At 34.6% G+C, this 21,487-nt stretch overlaps 1 protein-coding gene across 1 annotated transcript in view; it reads left to right on the forward strand.

The window, feature by feature from the left end:
• GABRA2 (gamma-aminobutyric acid type A receptor subunit alpha2) overlaps positions 1 to 21,487 on the forward strand; it is a 61,048-nt gene that overhangs the window by 18,240 nt on the left and 21,321 nt on the right. Inside the window, 2 exon segments of the mRNA XM_032187122.1 lie at positions 8,547 to 8,614; positions 18,886 to 19,106. Coding sequence (XP_032043013.1) covers positions 8,547 to 8,614; positions 18,886 to 19,106 — 289 coding nt within the window.

The following is a 21,487-nucleotide window of genomic DNA, read 5'->3' on the forward strand; positions in this document are numbered from 1 at the left end:
TGAGATGAGCTAATAGCTTGGGATGATGAAAACTGGGGAGAGAGAGCATCCTTTGTCATGTGCTTGTAGTGATGTAAAGCAGAGACATGAATTCAGTTACTGTCTATCAGGGTCTGTCTTGGCCATAAAGGTGAATTTTCTAACATAGGGCATGTTTCCTCAGTCTTTGAAAGGAATTGTTTTGCTTTGTATAGACAATTAGATATTGAGCAGACACTCAGTTTCTGTCTGCTACATCCCACGAGTACTGCTAGGCTGTGGAATCAGTCTCTTTCTTGTTTTCTTGCTTTCTTTCTAAGTGTCTTTCTGGCCCAGTAAATTTGTAATAATATATATGGTTTGAGGAACTCAATGGGACTTGGTTGAGAGCCAGTTCCTTAGGCTGCTTGGCAGCATCAGGATATTTTTGCCTCAAGGTGGAAATATAAACAGCCAGGGAATTTTAGATACTGACGATGTTGGACAGGAGTTTGGGACTATGGGGGTTTTGAACAAATATAAGTGCAAAATTTAGTCATTATGATCTGGACCACTGAGACATTCAGATTAAATTTTATTGATTTCAGTGGAAACTCAAAGTTTAAACAGCTTTGCGGAGCTTGTCCAATGTACTTAAAAGGATAATTGGGGACCAAGGTCTGTTGTTAGCCCTACCCTTCAGTGACTTTCTTAAACTTGAGTAGGAAGCCCACAATAAAGTTAAAGTTGTGTCTCAAATATCACTTGGATCTAAGCTTTTCATTTATAGATCCCTTTGGAAATATATTTAATTTTGCTTCTTGAAGCAATGAGATTTGTAAATTAAAGTTCTATTGGTAGAGACAGAAGAGAAATTAGTAAGGATAACATTTGTGTATGTGATCTATGTTCTTTTCTTCTTTTTGAGTGACAGTTAAAGCCCAAATCTCTCATATGCATGTGTGAGTTGTCTATGTAATGTGTAAATGTATCAGCTCAGAGAGAACTTCTGATTTTTATTTTTCTAGGTGGAAACAGTGCTTTTACAGTTTGCACCAGGAAACTTACATGCAGGACAAATCCCAGTAATTATCTGACTGTGGAGAAAATATCTCATTATGTGAATTGCAGATATGCCTACATTTCATTCTGTGCACATTTTGTGGGTAACCTACATGTATACCTAAAAAAGACGTGAGTTAAAAACATACCAGAAAAATGTTATACGAAGTCATACATTTTTCTTCAGAATAAAAGTATGCTGACATTTAAGTTAAATGGTTTTAGCCAGGGTAATGTATATATGTCTCTAAAGATACTCATCTCTAAAAATACACCTACTTTTAATTGAAGATCTGTATTACAGTAAGTCTCCCCTAGAGTTTATATTTTTCTTCTATGTCAGACCTGTTGTGTTCAATTTCAGAATCCTAAGTATTACTTTGTATAAGAAAAATTCCAAGTCAAAGATGGGCTCCCACTCAGGACCAGGAATTCAGTTAGTCTGAATGACACGATGGTATTTATTTCAAGGGTGCTGCATTGTTTTTATGGGTTGTCCAACTTTATGAGTTCTGTGTAGGCCATTGTAGGGTCTCTGAAAGTCTTTACATGTAGCTGTGTAGTTAGTGTATGATATAATGTCTGTTGATAAAAGCTCTTCAGTGGGAAGTCAGTGTCTGTTGGCTTACTGGCTGTCAGTTCCTGTCTCTTTCCAGTATGTCTTCAGTATATGTTTTTCTTTCTTCAGATTTCCCACTAATGTCCTACTAAGTGATTGAGAGGATGGAGTTCTTTAATCCATAACACAGGTGGATTATATATGAATAAAACTTCAACGATCTCTTGAAGAAAAGGCATCTCTTACTGGGTGTAGTAGATTTTTGCTCCCTCCCCACTGCCCAAAGCGTCTGTCTGGAGCATAAACCTCTGTCCTTTTCTAGGCTACCGTCAGATTATCCTTTATACTGTTAAACTGCTACAGATAGTGTTCAAACAAACCACTGTTTTGCCACAAAAGTAGCAGAGAGCATATTCTTGTTTTGGTTAACACCACAAGAAATAAAATACAGGGCCTGATTCTGTTTTCATTTATACCAAAGAGAACAAAGAGAGTAACTTAACAGTCACTCTTCCAGATATTGTTAAGTCGTACTGGTAAGCACTCTACATACACTTTGTTAAAGATGGAGATTTGAAAGAGGAGTTTCCATATATTAAGAAATTGTCTTGCCAGTAGATCAAGGATAGAGTAAAGCTATTGGAAGTGAAGTACTCATGTCAAGGAGAGAAGTGAAGTTGCTTCCTCTGCAAAGCCCACTTGAGTTTACAAATTGGAACTGTATTTGTATATGTCCATGAAGCTTTGAAACTGTTCTAAGTTAACAGTGGATAATGAATGGAGATGATAAGTAGTTGGCTAGATAAAACTGTCATATAAAGCGCCAGAACAAAATATAAACAAGAACTGGCAGAAGAGTATTCTGAAATATCTGCATTCCTATGGATTTTACTGCTCTCACGACTCCACATTGCTTGACCTTCTTTGACCCTTCATTCTATTCCAGCCAGAGAGTGACTTGAGCTGTCAACAGACACACTAAAGAGCTTGTCAGATAAGGGCAGCATGTTGAGTTCAAACAGTGTTTGATGGATTAAGACCCTGGCTGTTTCACCTGTGCAATTCCTGACTTGTATTACGAATGACAATTTCAAAGCCTTTGGGCAACACTGCCAAGCATGTCCTTGGAGACCATATAACAATGTCAGAACAATGTCAATTCCAGTTAAATAATTTTTAATAGCAAAATAATTAAACTAACATCAAGCTTTTGACAACATTTCCACAAAAACTCAGAAATCCTCCACTGAATCTCCCACAGCACTCCATCTCCTTTTTTTATTTTTTGTTGACATAATTAAAGAACAGTATTTCATTTTCACATTTTTATGCATGCTGTAGCAGCCCTTCAATTACAGTCTTGCAGTGTTCTCCTGGGTACTATTTACTCTACATTTAAAATAATGTTTTTAAGAGAAAGAGAAATTGTTTCATGCCATGCATTAGAACTGCATATATATATATATATACTTTAAAAGCTCTGTCCCACCAAGAAGTATTTTTGATGGTTTTGTATTACTTCAAGCAGATTGGCTTTTATTTTAGCTGTCCAAACCCTGAACCTACAGTTTTAGTTCTATGACTAAAAGTTTGAATACATAAAAATTCCAACCCAATCCACTAGCCTGTTTTCATGTGAAGATAGTCCTTTCATACAAATGGATAATGTAGACATTTTTTTTTTTTGCAACAGGACATCTAGAACTTTGCTGAAAGTTCACTCCAAACAATTCAAGATGAGCACACTTCTTTCTTCTTTGATTTTAGATGTACCTAGAACCAGCCATTCATGTTTTGGTTCTACTCTCTGTGAAGAAAGGCTTGTAGATTATCATGATGTAAGGAGAGAAGAATTGAGGAAAAAAAATATTCTCAAATTTGATAAACACTTAGAAAAATTGTTTTAAGAAAATTCTGCCTCAAAGTATGAGAAAGGACATTTGAAAGAAAGCAGAAAGGTTTTGAAAACTGCCTGGTAAGTGGTGTTCCAAAGGATCTCATTCAAAATTGAATTGACTGTGGAAATTTCTGCTTTTGACAACTAGTAAATGTTGATGAGGAACCTTTTCATATGACTTTTCTGACCATCTGCATTACTCAACTTGTGATTGATTTACATTTCAGACACTGCAAATACTCTACCAAGTAGTTTACTTCAGCTGAGCCAGCTCTTCTGCTAAGGAACACATTGGTAGTATATCATACCACCAGAGAGGGCATCTCAAGAACAGGAGAGCTGGTGCAGTGAAGTGGACAAAGGTACTGATACCAACTCCAGCTAGGCTCTGAACTCCTTTTACAATTTATGACAAGTCAGTGCACATTTTTCAATGTGGATATTTAATGTTGGACAGCTAAATACAGATTCGGCAAACACCTATATTTCGTGTTATTTATACTTTGCTTAATCCTTCTGCTTCAGCTTCCCTAGTATGGAAAAACGCAGATAGTAGAATTGTTGTCTTCAGAGAGAGGTTATTATAATCAATGTTTATAAAATCCTAAATGTCATTCAAACACACAATAAACCTTCCAGCTAAGGATACATATGATCTATAAGTCTTCTGCAGTTTGGTGTATTTAATGCTTTTTTAAATTTATTGATTATTTTTTTTCACTATTGATAGTATGACAGATCAAATAAGGAAAGGAAATCAGAAGAAACCAGTGTTTGAGAATCATCATCATCTGAAACATGATCTTAACAGTTCTTGCATTTACTGTGTGTGTTGTTTTTTTTTTTTTTTTTTTGATTGTTTGTTTTTTTAGTATGGGTGTTTCTTCTTCTCTTTATTCTTAACTGTCCATTTCTTTTCAGCTACTTTTGGCTTCTGTCTTGAGAAATTAGCCTAAGCTAAGTCAGATAAGGCTGTGTATTATCTTCTAACAGCTATGACTGCTTTTATTAAAAAAAAAATAAATAAAAAATAGTTATTTTAGCTGAGCTATATTTGCTGAATTTCAGGGCAGTCTATGTAATGGTGGCATCTATATATCATATTCGATACCTGAGATTTTTTTTCCCCTTAATGGGAGCATCAGAAGTGAAAACTACATTTTTACCCTTTCCCGTTCCTGGTTCATCATTCAACCTTCAAAGGAAATGATTCAGAACAACTTAAGAGATCATAAGTATAAATGTTAGCCACCACTCCTTCCAGTAAACAGTTCTTTAAAAACTGGACTTTTTCAAAAGCACTAGGCTTCCATTGATTTAAGCACTTTCAAAAATCAGGCCTTTCAGTGAGGTGTTGACATACCAATTTAAGAAACAAACTTTATAATGATACTGGAAAAACCTTGACCTTATTTTTTTCTCACAAAAATAAACTGTAGATATGTACACAAATGCATGTTGCATTGAACATTTATTAGCTGAGTACATTCCTTTGGCTTTTGCAGAAGTACTTATGATACAGAACTGTTTGAATCTCCAGTGATTTAAGAGGGACTGAGATAACTAGTGCTGTTCTTAACAGAATGTGAGTTATATAAAGCCTGTAGCTGTGGTGCCTGCTGGACGAATTCTCATCAGAAAGTCTGAAACTGTCCTTTTTTCTCTGAATTGTTTTCAGTAAGTTACTAGTGGGACAAAATGATATGCTCTAATTCAGATTTTATTTGAAAAACATATAGTCTTTCAAAGTGAAAACTAGAATATTTGTTGCAAAAAAGGATCCTCTTTTCTTCTACATCGATAATGATTACGAAATACTGCATTCAAATTTGTAATTCAGATGAATCTTTGTTGTAACAGTAAGTAAACTAATAAATGAAGAGGCACAAGGCTCAGTCTGCTAATATTAACAGATTATAATGGGAATAATTCAAGATTTATTACATTTATGCTTCTTAAGGACCATTTTCTTTTTATGTAGGATATGAATTGAAATATAAAATATGCAGAATGTTGAGAGGAGACAGAAAAGAATCTGCCAGTTCCTCTTTTCTGTTCTTCAGTCTTTTTTTTTTTTTTGTATCTTCTTTTTCTCTGTTTTTGTTTATCCTTCCTTTTCCCTCAGTCTTCTCATATGTTGTAATTATCCAGCTTTTCTTGTTCTCTTCATACCCTGTTTCAAGATGTTCTGCTCACTCCCTTCATTCTCAGCTCCAATGTGACTTTCGCCTGAGGAGAAGCAGCCTTGTGGAGTGCCTGCAGTTAGGATGAGCCCTCACTTCAGGGAAAAGCAACTGGTTGCGTTAAAACTTATTGCTGTCGCCACTACCTAGAGCTATGATGGCTTACAGGCAGTTTTAGCAGACAGAAAATAATGGTTATGATTAATTTGTATTCATTCTCATTCCTGAGGCTATCAGGGATGAATTTGCCCCAGTACTTTTTATATGCATTGAAATACTTGTCTTAATTATGATGACCTAAAATGAAGCTCTTACAGCTGAGAATCTCTGGATAGCATGCCTCTTCTTTCCCCCATCCGTTCCTTCTCCTCTCCCTCAGTCTTGGTCCTTGACTCAAGGATAATTAGGATCCCTGATTTGAAGTGGTTAATGCACACCAACAGGAGGAATCTACAGACTGTTGTAATAACAATTCAACAATTTCAGTCAATTTGTCTTTAGCTCTTCTGCTCATTTCTGATGGCAGGATTGATCCAGAAGTATCCAGAAAGAGAAATAATGTGATTGGATATAGGATTTATTTTTTTTATTTATTTTAAATATAAAAACTTAAAATGCAAGGCAAACAGGAAGATTTTATGTCTTTCAAGTTTACTACATGCAAATTGTAAAGACAAATAGTATGTCAGATGCAAACAATGTTATCATTAGGGTAAAGAAACAAATGTTATCATTAGGGTAAAGTTACAAGAGAACCATGCTTCATCAATATTTTTTTTTTTTTTTTGGGGGGGGGAGGGAAGATGAGGGGAGGTTGAGGGAAAGGAAACAGATTCAGATTTGCCAAGTGATTTTCTTGCCTCAGACAGAGTTCACTCAGATTATACCTGTATAATTGAAATTAACCCTGGTTCTTTGTCATTGGGATACTTGATTGTCAGTCATATATTTGTAACAGCATGGGTTTTTGTAGAATTGTAATTAAGATTGTATGTTGTCATTACAGTACAGGCCAAATTTCACAGTTAGTCCCTGCAGCATTGTTTTACCCCCTGAAGAGTAGTCTGTCTTGTCACTTCTCCACTGCATCTCACCCTGTGCCAGGTAACCATTTGGAGAGAATAATTCTTTTTCTGGAGAGTCTCCCACAGGCACCGTGCAGTCACTAGTCTTCTGAACTGTACCTGTTGTTTCAGTGTTAAACTTCAGCCAGACACATACCTTATGTTTGTTGAATATTAATAATGGTGCAGACACAGCACTTTCTGTTGTCCATTGACTTAAAATTAGTTTGTAAACTCTTTGGAGCAGAAATCAACTCTGCTTTTTTTTTGTAGATGCTGCAGGATAAATTACTGAGATCTCTGTCACACAAATAAATGATTCTCAAGATGTGCAGGGAAAATGTGCTTACTGAACTTTCAGAGTGCCTGAACGACACATAGTAACAGTCAGCCTTTATTTATTTGCTTGAAAAGCAATCACAGTCCTGGAAAGAAGGTTCTCTTTTTGGAGGAAAGGCTTTACCAAGTCTTATATTGTAAAGAATATGTCTCTAGTGTTGGTCTAAGGAAGCAAATTCAAGTTTCTTTAAAAGTGAAAGTGGGGGAGTGTGCTCTCATCATGCTCCAGAAGTTCACTGAAAGCACTGTATCACCTCCATCTCTGCTTTGGGTGCGGCTACATCCCTTTGATAATACACTACTCTCTGTGCAGCCACACATAGAACAGTCTTGCCTTTGCCTGGTGGCTGGTAGAGCTTCTCCAGTCGTGGGTGAGTACTGCTGATTTCTTCCAATAGAGGGCAGTGATTATTGGCCTCAGTACAATTACACATAAAATCTGTCTGTGCCACATATTTGTCAAAAGGTAGCTTTTAGCAATGTAAAAACTATTAACCATCCATTTTAAATGATGCTTAAATATAGAAATTATGATACAATACCAGGATCAGTCATGTCACAGGCATGTATTTTTTTTAGGAATGGAAAATTCTGGGTGCAGCTAGTTGTATTCAAATATTTCTTATCCAGCCAGCAACTGGCTTTAAGGCATTCCTCGTGTTGACTGTCTTGAGTACAGACAGCAGCTGGCAATGGCTGTGAGAAATTTCCTGCGTGTTCTATCCCTCTTAGCAAATATCATTCAGTTTTGAGTCTAATTGAAAACTGAAGACAGAAAACTCGGCAATTATTTTTCCCTGCAGTACAATACTTAATATTCTGACTTCGTGGCTGTCTGGCTCCAATGATTGGAAGCACTTTTTTTTTTTTTTTTTTAACAGTATTTATAGTATTGCAGCAGTATCTCAAGACCATCATGTATCAAGGGAAAGAACCATTATGTTAAAGCATGCCAGTTAAAAAATACCCAATTAAAATACAGAACACAGTCAAGTGTTACGTTTGGTGTAGTCTGTAATTGTTTTGTAACCTCTTTCTTGTCTTTGGCTTTGAAAAAAAACTGTTCAGGATGAAGAAAACAGCCTTGAACTAGAAAAGCTTTAATAGGAATTATCTGCAAAAACAGAGATAATACCTCTGCAAAAAAGGCATTACATGTTTAGAACTGTACTACCTCATTCAGTCCAATACAGTGTGATTATATTTGCTGGTAGAGATATGGGAAATATGTATGTAGTTTCTGATAGCTGTATAGTCGTCTGATTGAAATGAACTACACAGTGGGACAAACTCTTGCCTGATCACCTCTTTGTAATCACAGTATAATTAAGTGGGGTAGAGACCCCAAGTATTTACAACAGGATTCTGGTTCAGTGGAATAAATAAGGGCATAAACTTGCTCAAAATGTTGCATAATTTTGTATAGAGAGCTTGAAGTACTATAGATTTAAAGTGATTACTTTATTTATTTATTTTTTTATCAGATAGTATTACTGAAGTCTTCACTAACATCTATGTGACCAGTTTTGGACCTGTTTCAGACACAGATATGGTGAGTTTCTGAGTCCTTTGCATGTATGGTAAAAAATGTAAAGAGATATGCTATAAACTTGCTTTTAAACTTGCATTCTGCTTTCATTTGTTGTGGGAAGATTAAGAGCAATTTTCCTGAAGTCGGGAAGTACCAAATCTCAGAAGTTCCAAAGATGGAAATTGGTTTATAGACCCTAGATGACAAGTACATCTGTATTAACTGTTCAGTTTGTACCACTGAATCTCCTGTTTATAGTCCCCCTTGACTGTACGTATGGTTTATATTCTGGAGCAGTCTTGAGGTGGGTGAACTGGATTCATTTTGGACGAAACTAAACTGGAAAGTAAGAGCACTGTGGGACTTGACAGGAGTTAGTTTGCAAAAATACTCTTGAAATTTAGCTTGGAAGTTGGCTCATCAGCACCAATTGTGTGGTTTTACTAATCTGTCCTGCATCATTTGCACTGTTTAGTAAACTGACATTATGGAAAAAGGTTTATCAAAATTTCCACTATTTTGGTAAGTTTTTTTTTTTTTATGGATTTTTTTTTTTTTTAATGAAATTCATATAAATGTAGTCATCACCTTGTGAAATGAATTTTAGCAAAAATTTCTGCAATGATAATACATGAAAAAATATTTCAGGGAAGCAAGAGTTTCTGGCCTGATATTCTTATGAGCCCCAAACCAAGAGTTTATAATTTTTATTGAGTGCTTAGAATTTTTGCAGTCCCTGGGTCTACTAGTGTTAACAGGGACCATCTAAAGTCAGTGACATTACAAAGAAAGAAAATATCAAAATATTGCTCTGGATCACAATTTTTCACAAAAACACCAATTAAAAAAAACAACTCTGAGACAAGGGGTCCTTTGTAGGCTCACTGCAAATCAGATGCAGATTAGAGAGGAAAATCTTCATGGATAAAACACCTCTGATAGGAAAGAAGGGAAGGACGACATAATCAGAAAATTCATCTAGCTGCCCTTACCACTCCTTTACAATATGAGAGCCCTATGAGTATCTGGGTTATTATGTTTTTAAGACACATATACCAAATGAATGGACATAGGACTATGTGAGATACAGAAAGCAGGTTATGTGTAATTGTGGTGAAAAAGTAATAAAATTATTTATGAAGAATTTTAAACATAATTGATAATATATGAAATATAACACATTGTATTTGTATATGCATAAAAATAATATTTTTAAAACCAGTCTATATTTATTTATTTTTTCCTGTAAAAACTTTCACACTATGCATCATACAAAACAGGAAGCATTTTGATTCTACATGCTAGGTTGCAATGAAACTAAATATTATTTATAATACAGTATGTGTTTTTAAAGGTATTTGTTCACTGACTAGCAATCATAGCTTTTGAGATATATATATATATATTTTTTTTTGTGGTTGTTTCATTTTTTTGAGCTTTGTTTCCACTGTGAAGAATAAATTACTGGTGCTTCACGTGAAAAGTTGTTTTCATAGAAAAAAGGTATATTTATTTTCTTTTGGCACTGCATGTGCTACTGATTCTCTTGAGGTGTTTTTCCTAATGATGTTAAGTTTCTGAATTGATTCTTGTTTATTATGAATTATAAAAAATGGGTACCCACACTATATGCAAAGTGACTGTATGAACATCACTTGACCTTGTTGACCTTGTTACTCTAGTTTAGCGTGACTTCACTGTCCTCACATTTACAGCATTCCTGAAGAATTGGGAGATAAAGTTAAAACAATTTTAAATTGTGATATTTGTGGTACAGGGAGATTTATCAACGGCTGTGCAGGTCACTTGTGGTGAAATGGGGCGTTAATGAAAAGCTCCTTGACCAAGTTCCTGGAACACTTTTGACATCAGTGTGTAAATGTATGGAGAACTCTGGATATCTATTTACACAGGCAGATATGACAACACAGTAAGCTCTCAGGTCATTTGATATCACTACTGTAACTACTGTATTGAGGTATTATCGAAGCAGACTGTGGTACATTAGAATGGCAGCTGTTACTGTAATGGGGAGGTTTATTTGCAAAAAAGTAGATAGATAAGAGCAGTTTAATACCTACTGCTACAAGTTTCAGGGTTAATTTAACTTAAGTAGCTAATTATTAAGTCATTTTGAAATGTATGAGCAGTAGATCAGAAAATTTCAACATATAAATTTTGAAATAATAACTTCCAAATTATCTCATATTCTGTCAGATGCAAAGGTAACATTAGAGTTTATACGAGTACTGTTTCATTTAGGTATTGCATTACTGAATTGATAATGTAAACTACTATACAGAGAGTTCAAGGATATTTTCTTCTGTAAATGTTGTCACCACTGGAATATTTTATTTTTTTTTAAACTTTTCTCCTGACAACTTTCACTTGGAAAATAAGTTTGGTCTCTGTCCATGTCATCCTAAGTCTTCAGGGGAGCCCAAACTGAATTGCAGGGCTTTTTAGTAACGTTGGGTTCCAGTGCCTGAGGAACTCTCTGTTTTCACAGTGTGAGTGAAGCCTTCAGTCCCATTAGGGTTTCAGACTGGGCACTGCTGTTGTCCAAAAGTTTCAGAGTCGCTGCTGCCAGCAGAATTCCTTCCCCTGGGATTTTTCTTAACAAAGAAGGTCAGCAGACATATGACTGTACACCTTTGCATTATCTATTTGCCTGTTTTATTTATTCATTTACCTATCTATCTATCTATCTATCTATCTATCTATCTTTCTATCTATTTATTTATTTATTTATTTTTGGCAGTTAGCATATTGTGAAAAGCAACAGTACTTAGGAAGAAAGCTTATCGAAAACAGGAAGGGAACTCACTATTGTTGGAGATGGTTGATATGTGATTATAGCATGGAACAGAGAGGTGACACAATAAAAATTACAGGTTGATTGGGTCTAAGGACGCTGTTGTTGCATATCCATGTTGATTCAAAAAGTTGATAAAATATCATCCTAACCTTAACTGGTTTAGGGTTTGTAGGAATTTGTGAGGTTTCTGTATTCCTCACTAGGTACAGTAGTTCACATTAATGATGATATGTTATTGTGTACAACTTGTGACTCAGTATGGTTGCTGGAGTGTAGGATTTCATACAAATTCTCTATATTTTTCCAGTAGCATGAAGTGATTGACATAAAGTATTTAAGTCCAGGCAAATTTGATCTCTGACCATTTTTAGACTAGCTGAAATAGTGGTTGATAAATTCAGGAGGTAAAATCTGAAGCTCAGATTATTCTGCAAACATGATTCGAGTCAAAGTTTTTAATCTTCATTCTGGATTAACATTTTGACTAAATAAATAATAATTAAAAAATGCTACTCTGTGTTCTGCCCCAAATAGTCATCTGCCAAATCTGTTTAATCTTTGCTAGAACTCTTTTGCAAACTGCAATTCAAGTGAACTGCTGTGACTAAAATATGGCTGCACCCATATTAGCTGTGTGATAAAAATGCTGTTGTATACTACCCACAGTATGTAATGTCAAAGAAAATGCCAATATACAACAGTATTTATTTATTTTTTTGCAAACTAATGAGCATCAAAGAAGGCAAACAAAAATGGGATTAAACAGGTTTTGTTTTCACTGTTCTGTTTTTTTGAGATGCTATTTCTCCAAAATGTTTAAGTTCAGTATTATGATGCTATGCCTTATGGGCTTGCAGCCAGATCAGTGATACAAATTTACTTTGACAGTAGCCTGAGAGAAGAAAAGCTGCATTACTTAAACCAAAACAAAACAGAACCCCCCCCCCCCAAATTAACAGAACAATAGAAAAACAATGCATCTCTTAATTGTCTAAGGATAATTATAAGGTTAATTTATGATCAGAGTGGTTAATTAAAACATTTTTAATTAAATTATTTCATTCCTGAAAATTCTAAAGTGAAGGATAATTTTGGTTGGAATATGGTTCCCAGGATAACAAAATGGAAATGATTTAACTTAATAAATTAAAATTGATATATATATATTTTTTTTCAAAATTAGTAAATAATATTAATCCCAGTCTGATGATTGGCATAGCCATGTAGATATGCCAATAGCTCTGGTTTTAGTACTGCAAACAAATTACTCTTACAGATTTTTCTCAGAATTATTTTCCTTCCAGGCTCACCTACCACTCTGGCTTCTAAAATTTCCCAGATAGCTATATAAGTGCTGATCTTCTTGAGAGGAAAAAATACATAAAAAAAATTGAAAGCTTATTTGCTCCTCCAACAGTTATTGTATATAAGACAGAGCATATAGCCACTGAGAACCTTTATATGAGGTCTGCTGAGAAGAAAACTCCAACAAGCTTTTGCAAAGTATTGCCTCACAGCAGCCTGTCTAATTATCACTGGGAACTGTCTTTCCTACTTCCCTACAATACAATAGTAGGTGGTAGGACCTAAATCAGTTTTCCTTAATATTAAAATTAACAGGCTTTCTTATAGTTTTATATTTGAACCTCTAATTTCTTATTGTATTTGGAGAGTTTTGTTTACTGTGGTTATGTCTTTATTTTCTCTTTATGTTTCTACATAACATTGTTCCTAATCTCTTGCCGATAGGCTTGTTTTTCACACTAGCATCGAGAAACATGAACATTTCTCTAGGTTATACATAGATCATATGAGTTCAATGCAACACAGCCTTTCATATCGTCAATTTGCAATTAAACTTTCAAGACACATTTCTGATTTTTCAAATGTAGTAAGTACAGAATTTTTAATGAAGACTGAATGTCAAACCAGAAATGACCACAAGGAGTGTTATAACATCTCTTGCTGTAATTGAGGATTTTTCCTCACAGAAGAGGCTGAACACCAGATCACATTCATTTTTCTGTATCTGCTTTTCAGAATTCATAATTCCATTCTGTATTTCAGATTATTTTTTTTTCCTATAAAACTTAATGTTTTAGCTGTTTCAAGATCTGATTATTAGGTATGGTTTCATAACTGGGAAGAGGATCTAGAGGGGTTATGTTGTCCAGCTGGAATAAGGGGTTACTTGATAATGATTTTCTTTTCCCAAAGACTAAAAAGAAAAGTAAAGCAATTATTTTACTGTAGATTTTATTTTAGTTCAGTTACAGAAGTGTAGATTAAGACTAAAAGGCAAACAGAAATGGTAAATACAATTAGTTCTCTAGGGCATTGGGAAGCATCTAGGTCGTCTTTTTATCATGGATATATTTCTGAAAAGTCAGTGAATTGGTAGCTCTATTCCCTTTTATTATAGGCCAAGATCATTGCCTTTGCAAGGAAATCCATAGGCAGTTTTTAAGGAGGATACCGCATATGATGGTCTGCACAATTTCTGTCCTTTTATCCTCTTGGAAAGCATTGTTTTCCTGTGCAGTATCCTGTCAAGTGGATAAATATCAGAGTTTCATTTGTCAGAGACTGTGCCCAAGCACTGATATTAGCTCCCAATGTACTTTCTATTTGGATTCCTGTCCCTGGCACCAGGTATCCATTGTGTTTCAGGGTTGCTCTTTCTCCATGTCTGAACAAAAAAGGGTAATGAGAAATGTTTGTATTTTCAGTGACAGTACTGTGAATAATATTGTTTTATCTCTAAGTAAGCTCAATTTATATCTTTCCCGTTCCTCTCTTATCTCTCCTCAGTGCTTATTTTAGACTCAGAGTTCATTCTCCATCAGATCTATGGAAAGAGAGAGAGCCATTCAAAGAATCACCTTTTCATAAATGGATATGAATAAGACATTTTCTTCCCTTAGATGCTATCATTCAAACTGGTTAAACACATTTTTTCCAGACTTTTTTCAAATACTTAATTTAGATTAAATGCTTAGACAAAAATGACTGAAGTTGACAGAAGAAGCAGAAATAAAAGACTTGAAATAAATTCTTCAAATAGAGGAAAATTATGCTACAGTTCCCTAGAAATATACCACATTTTTTTTATAGTACTAAAAGTTGAAAATATCTAGCAGATGTTGATATATTTAAAAATGAATGAAAGTTTGTTTGAAATGTAGTGATTATTAAGAGAATATTTAAGATTTTAATAGGGCTGTTAAGTATTTTGTTAAAAAATAACCAACATTGCAGTTTAAATCTCAGCACTGCTCCATGAGGGTGTTTATTTGTAATACTTTCAAGATTTCTATTCACCAGTGTATAAGACCCGCCTCTCTCAAAAACCTGAAATGAGTATCTGTCTGTCTGCTATTTTCTTCTACGTTCTGTGTTTTTTACACATCAGAAGATAAATTTTGGAAAAGGCCAAATGGACTCCATTTATACATCCACGCAGCGAGTTTTACTCTTACACAGTTAATGTATTAATAGTACTTCTATAGAGCCCGAGTGTTTGTGCCTAGAGTGTTGAGGGATTTTGTGAGAGTGAATTGCATCCAGAAATCTTTCAGTCCCAATACTGTTAGGTGAGTGTGGAGGAGGTGATTTAATAAAATGTTCAGTCTGCTTCACAACAATGCAGCTTGCTAATGGACACTTGCAATCTCAAGATGTTTGGAACACTTCCATTTTTACTCCAGATGCAAACACTGCCAAAATCCCAAAACCGTTATCTGAGAGGGTGGGAATAGATTCTGTTTTTGTTTGATCTTTTCCCATACAAATTTAGCCTTAGGGAAAAAAAAAAAAAAAAAAAAAAAAAAAAAAAAGATGACTGTCATACAAGGTGAAGAGATTGCTTATACTCAGTTAAAGCTTCTCTCAGAGATACTAATATTTATATATTTACTGTGCATACTGTTGCTCAAAACTACTATGCATTACAAGAAGAGGAGTGCCGCTCCTTCACCATTTTATTCTTTTGATCAGTGAACTAGCAGAGCCTCAGTGCTTCTTAGTACTATTACAGTACTATTACAGAATTTTATCCTCTCCTTAAAATTATGTGTAAGCTGGCATAATACATATTTGAATTGTTATGTTTAACTGTACTGTGTTAGAGTCCAGCTACATGTATAAAAGCACCATTTCAGACATAAATCAGTAGGAAGCATTTGCTTGTCTAGAAGAGATCACAGAACCCCTTTGTACTTCTGGAAGTATGCTGCTGTGATTTTGTGGAGATAGTGTACTGAGCACTGGACAAGAGTTTGGTACTGTCCAGAGACATAGTGGTCTTTTTGTCATATAGGAGAATATCTGCAGATTGTATTAAATGAATATCAGGTATTAATTTGAGTATTTTTTTTTTTCTATAATGCAGATTTGCATTTCTAAAAGAATGTTAGTTTTGATCGGAAAATAAACACCACACAGCATTTACCACAAAATATATATGTAGATGGAATAGGAAATCGTTACATAACATTTATGTAAAATCTCTTGGTAAATGTTGACTTTGTATCATACTGACTAGATTCAAAATATTTTATTAGCTTCCTGTTTTCGTTACATGGTAATCATCATAAGTAATCATCATGTGATCATAAGTAGAACAGATTTGGTTCAGGAGGGAACATGGATGAGTGAATACAGCACTGGGATTCAAGAGGCATGGATTGTACTTTGCTTTTTGTAACCATTCTGTAAATGGACTGAAACAACTTAAGGTCATCTCAATGCTTTAGTTTCCCTTTGTGTAAAACTGAGATCCTAATACTTCCTTTGCAAATGCATTGATGTCTAGAAGAAGAAAAGTTAAGAGCTATGTGGGATTTTATTACTTTGTGGTGAATGGAAGGAGGTGATATTCATGATCATTCACACCAGACCTCGGGTAAATCCCTCTTTCCATTTTCTAAATCAGATGTTCTGTCAAACAAAGTTTTCTGGCATGATTTGTTTGGAAATATGCCAATAGAGAGAACAGAATTACTTGTAGATAAAGGGGGATTTATCAGTGTAAACTTTCAAGTCCACAGATCAGGTTTTCTTCTATTTGTTTTGTGTCCTAAGCTGTGTCCAGACATCAGATGTGCTTTTTTTAAAGTGTTGCTGTTTTGATTTAGTGGCATTTCATGTCTGCTTTTTTATTTTATCTTTCATATCTCCAGTAATTCTTTTTATATGTGATGGACGACAGTGAAGAAGTGGGACCTTTGAAATTCTTTTTTGATGGACACATTACAAAAACTTTATATTCTAATCACTTGCGTCCAGGAGATATTTTTCAAAGGAACTTGTAGAACTTATCACTCATTTCTCTTGAATTTTAGAGGGATTTCAAAGACTTACTCCCTCAGGCTCTTCTTTTCACTTCTGTATACCTCAAACATCAATCTTCTCATGCATAGCAATGATGTATTGGCAAAGTCCCTCAGACAGATATTAAAAGAAAGCTTCTAGGGCAGTTGTTTTCCTTGAACTACCTGCTATTTCCAGACAAATGTCATATATTCCCCCTGTTGCTTCAAGCATGTAGTTTTTGCTGCTCTTGGTCATCCATTATTTTATGGTTTTGTGACTTTCCCTGATCCATAAGTGAACTGTTAGATAACTTGGAATTTGAAAATGGGATTTTAAGTTAGAGGATAGTTAGCAAACAACATATAAATTAGAAAATAAAGCAGAACTATTCAATGTAATCTGTTACAGAGAAATGGGCATATTATTTGTCATGAAACAGTGTCTATTTACAGATATGTTTACTAAAATATTATTATAGGTAGTAACAACTGATGTTAAAGAAATCCAAACAAATTAATTTTCAATGTATGGCAGTATTAGTTTTGTTTAATATTTGTGTGAGTAACTATAGTTTGAATTTAAAAAATTGCAAAATTGTGTTATGAAATGTAAAGTCTCTTGATATAGCTAAAAACTGTGCTTGTGTGTTTTGTCAGGTTAGTTTACAAGTACCTCATTATATCATTCCTAAAGGATTTTCCCAAGCACCTGTCACAGCTCTTAATTACAACTGCTTTCTCCCCTACGCCTGTCATGATCTTTCAGATAACAGAATTTTCTTTCCTTTATTCCACATAAAGATCTTATCTTCTGTCTCTATCTTGGAAATGACTCACTCAGCTCCTGGGCATGCAGAGTCATAGAGTCATAGAATCATAGAATATATCAAGTTGGATGGGAGCCACAAGGATCATCGAGTCCAACTCCCGGGTCCCAAAATGACCACCCAAAAAAATCAGACCAATAGGAAAAGGAGCTGAGAAGGGCTATCACTTCTTGCTGTCTGCTTAGCACACAAGGGAGACAGCAAGAAGTGGTGAGGACTGTTAAGTTCTTTCCAATCACTTCTGTCTGGAAATAACTGGAATATTTTATATTGGTAGAATTTTATTAGGATTTTTCCATTCAAAGATAGTATACTCAAATATGGTTTGCTGAAGTTGTATCATTTGCAGATTAATCGTAATAGTACAAGCTGTTGTAATATAGTCATGTTTTGAAATCATAGGCCCATTTTGCACCTGTCTGACAAAACTGAAGTTGCTCCAAGGTAACATTTGCTGCTGCACAGAATGCAGTTTATGTCCAACAAAGTTTTTATGGTCTTTGATTTCCAATTTATGTGTTGTGCTGACAATAACAAATCACTAATCCATTTACAGTTTCAATTTAAAGTTAGTTAATGAACTTATTATCAATGTTTAATCAGCTTTTTTTTTTTTTTTTTTTTTTTTTTTAGAAAAGCAACAAAAAATAGCAGATGGAATATCTAGCACTGTGTGACACAGGCATCTGGTCTAGGTCATCAGTTTGTTTTGCTTGCATCCTTTTCTCCTTCCTTCCCAATATTAGGTATCAAACCAGACAGTTCAGCATACAGTGTGTCACCTGTTATTCGTCAGCTTTGCTCCTTATCTAAGTATTTTTGCTAATAAAATCTATACTTCTATAGGTCCTTACTTTGCCTTTTCCAAAAATCTTCCTTATACCCATCGGCCTGCATATATTTTACAATTTATGGATAGGCTTGTTTTCTTCCTCTCAGCCATTCTCCATGCTATTGAAATGCTGGATTATTCTCCTACAGGTGCATCTGCTACATGAGTAATACTATATCTTTCTGTGTTTTTTTCTTACTTCTTAATGTAAAAAACTAAGTTTATTGAAATTACCTTTGTCACAGATACTATATGTATGAGGTACAGAAATCTAAATACTGGAAGGGTTTGACATACAAACATCATTTAGCAGTTGTGAAGGAGAATGTCATAGCAATAGTACTTTGAATTCCTGTTTATTATTCTCAGTATTATACAATTTCACATGATAGTTGAAACAATCTTGCCAAAGGAATATCGCAACCACACCTTTTCTGTTTTGGTCCTCAAAAAGCAGATACATTTTTCATTGTGTCAAAAAGCATATTTTTATTCCATTACAGGAGTACACAATAGATGTTTTCTTCCGTCAGAGATGGAAGGATGAGAGATTAAAGTTTAAGGGCCCAATGAACATTCTTAGATTGAACAACTTAATGGCCAGCAAAATCTGGACCCCAGATACATTTTTTCACAATGGGAAGAAGTCAGTGGCTCATAATATGACAATGCCAAACAAGCTTCTACGAATCCAAGATGATGGAACTCTCTTGTACACCATGAGGTATGTCTTTTCTTCTGTTCTTTACTCATACTATTTCTTGATATGACTTTTGCAGGTAACAATTAAATAAGATTCCAGGAAGACTCCCCTTTGTTCCATTTGTAGCCCAGCAGAAAAACACTAGGAAGATGTATGTTTCATTTCCAGTTCTGTTACAAGTCTGTTGGTTGACTTTGAGTAGATCATTTTTCCTATGTGTTCCTCAATTTTTATACCTGTATAGCATGTTGAAAGATACCGACAACCTGCATTAAGTGCTTTGAGGCCCTCAGATGGGAATTACTATGCAAGAGTTTACAAGCTCCATCTTAGAAGGATTAAACAAGCATATGATTTCTGCCTGTTACTACACACATTGTATGTAATGGCCATGTGAGCCATTAGACAACTTTATTACTGAGATCAGTGTCAACAAGAATGTTAAGAAGAAGTGAAAGGGGTTAATACAGCCTCAAATTCTTTCTATCAAGAACTGTATGGAAAATATACCCTACTCGCTAATAACTATGTATTTTTATATAATTACAGTATTTTACTTACAGTTTTCATTTTTGCTTCCTGGCACGACTAGAAGTTAAGATGAACATTTAGCTGGTAAAATATATTAAATTTGGTTGGAAAATCATTTATTTAAAAAATATAAACATCATGTATGCGTAGGCATAAGCAGCATTTTTATAAAAATTGATTCTGAATCAGAAAACTGATTTCTTCTTTGATTGCTCTTTTTCTAATAATGCTATCTATATGGGATTTTTTGAAATATTTTATCCAAATTTCCAGAAACTCCTGACTTCATTTATTTCTTGTCCTTTTATTTAACAAATTGAATTGGTTGTGAAATGAGACTTAAAATCCCTGGCCTAAGTAAGATATAAAACGTGAGCTGTAAAAAAAATGTGTACTGTGCAATCTTTTCCATGCAGCCATACTGACATCACTTAAGCCTGATTTACTGTACAGCTCCCAAGCCCTTGTAGTACTGAGTGTGTACGTAGGTAGGCTGCTAATCATATTGAATTATGTGGTAGCTGGAGAGGTTCAGAAAAGTGTGCTGGAAATAGAGAACCCTACTTATGGTATTGGGCTCAAGTCAATATTTCTAATTGTTTCCCTATAAACTAAATGAAATTCTCTCCCTCCAAAAAGTTTTCTAATTATATACTATAAACAATAAAAAATACTGTTTGAAACTGTTTTTCAGCATGAAGAAGAAGAAGAGAAGGCTTCAGGGAGACCTCTTTGCAGCCTTTCAATACTTAAAGGGGGCTTATAAAAATGATGGAGAGCGACTTTTTACTTGGGCAGATAATGATAGGACAAGGGAGAATGGTTTTAAACTAAAAGAGGGAATATATAGATTAGATGTTAGGAGGACATTCTTCACTTAAGAGTGTGGTGACACATAGGAACAGGTTTCCCAGAGAAGTTGTGGTTGCCTCATCCCTGGAGGTGTTCAAGGCCAGGTTGGATGGGGCTTAGTCTAGTGGGTGGCAGGTGGGGGTGGAGTTAAGATGATCTTTATGATCCTTTCCAACACAAGCCATTCTGTAATTCTATGATCTATGATTCTATGAAACTATTATGTTTTTTTTGTTTGTTTGTTTGTTTTTTGTTTTTAGTAAAGTGGGTCGAGTCTATTAGGATTAACTAATTAGTTCATGACTTGTAAGTATGTTGTTTCTGAGGCTGTGAGATTCATGTGTAAACAGCCTTCATTGCATGGATTTTAAGCAACCATTTTTATCTCTTTCTATTTAACACAATATTGTGACTTCTTTCCTGTGCCTTCAGCTGTTTACTGACTTTTTTTCTGTCTTTCCCCCCTTGATTTCAGAAACTCTTTCTTGGGGAATGGGGAAATAGAAACATAGAATATTTTTGTGGATGGCAAAATATAGTGGGGTTCACAATGACTGTGAACCACTGGAAGTACAGGAAAATGAGCTGATATGTGAGGATGGATGAAGAGGAATGAAAAAGTCCAGAGAAAATCTTCACCCAAAGGGGACTTACAGAATAGAAAGGAGAAAAAGAACTTTAATTAATTAATTAATTGCGTTACAAATAGCGGGAAAGAAAAGTATGTCAAAACTCATTCAAACTTTTAAAAATTAGTTTTCATTGTACATGTACATGTATTATTCCACATATTTTATACTGTGATACTGCTGTGAATTTTTCACCAAATGCACAAAAGTGAATGCATTGATAACATATTGTCATGCTGATAAATAAACAAAAAAAGTAATCAAAAGTAACAGAGACAATGAATGGCAACAGTGTTTTTTTAAAAAAAAAAAAAAAAGAAAAAAACATTTTTTTTCTACACCTTCCATTCAAACTCTACAAAATATCAGAATTCTATGGAGCATGGTCCT

The sequence above is a fragment of the Aythya fuligula genome, chromosome 4, assembly GCF_009819795.1.
Source record: "Aythya fuligula isolate bAytFul2 chromosome 4, bAytFul2.pri, whole genome shotgun sequence".
Taxonomy (NCBI): Eukaryota; Metazoa; Chordata; class Aves; order Anseriformes; family Anatidae; genus Aythya; species Aythya fuligula.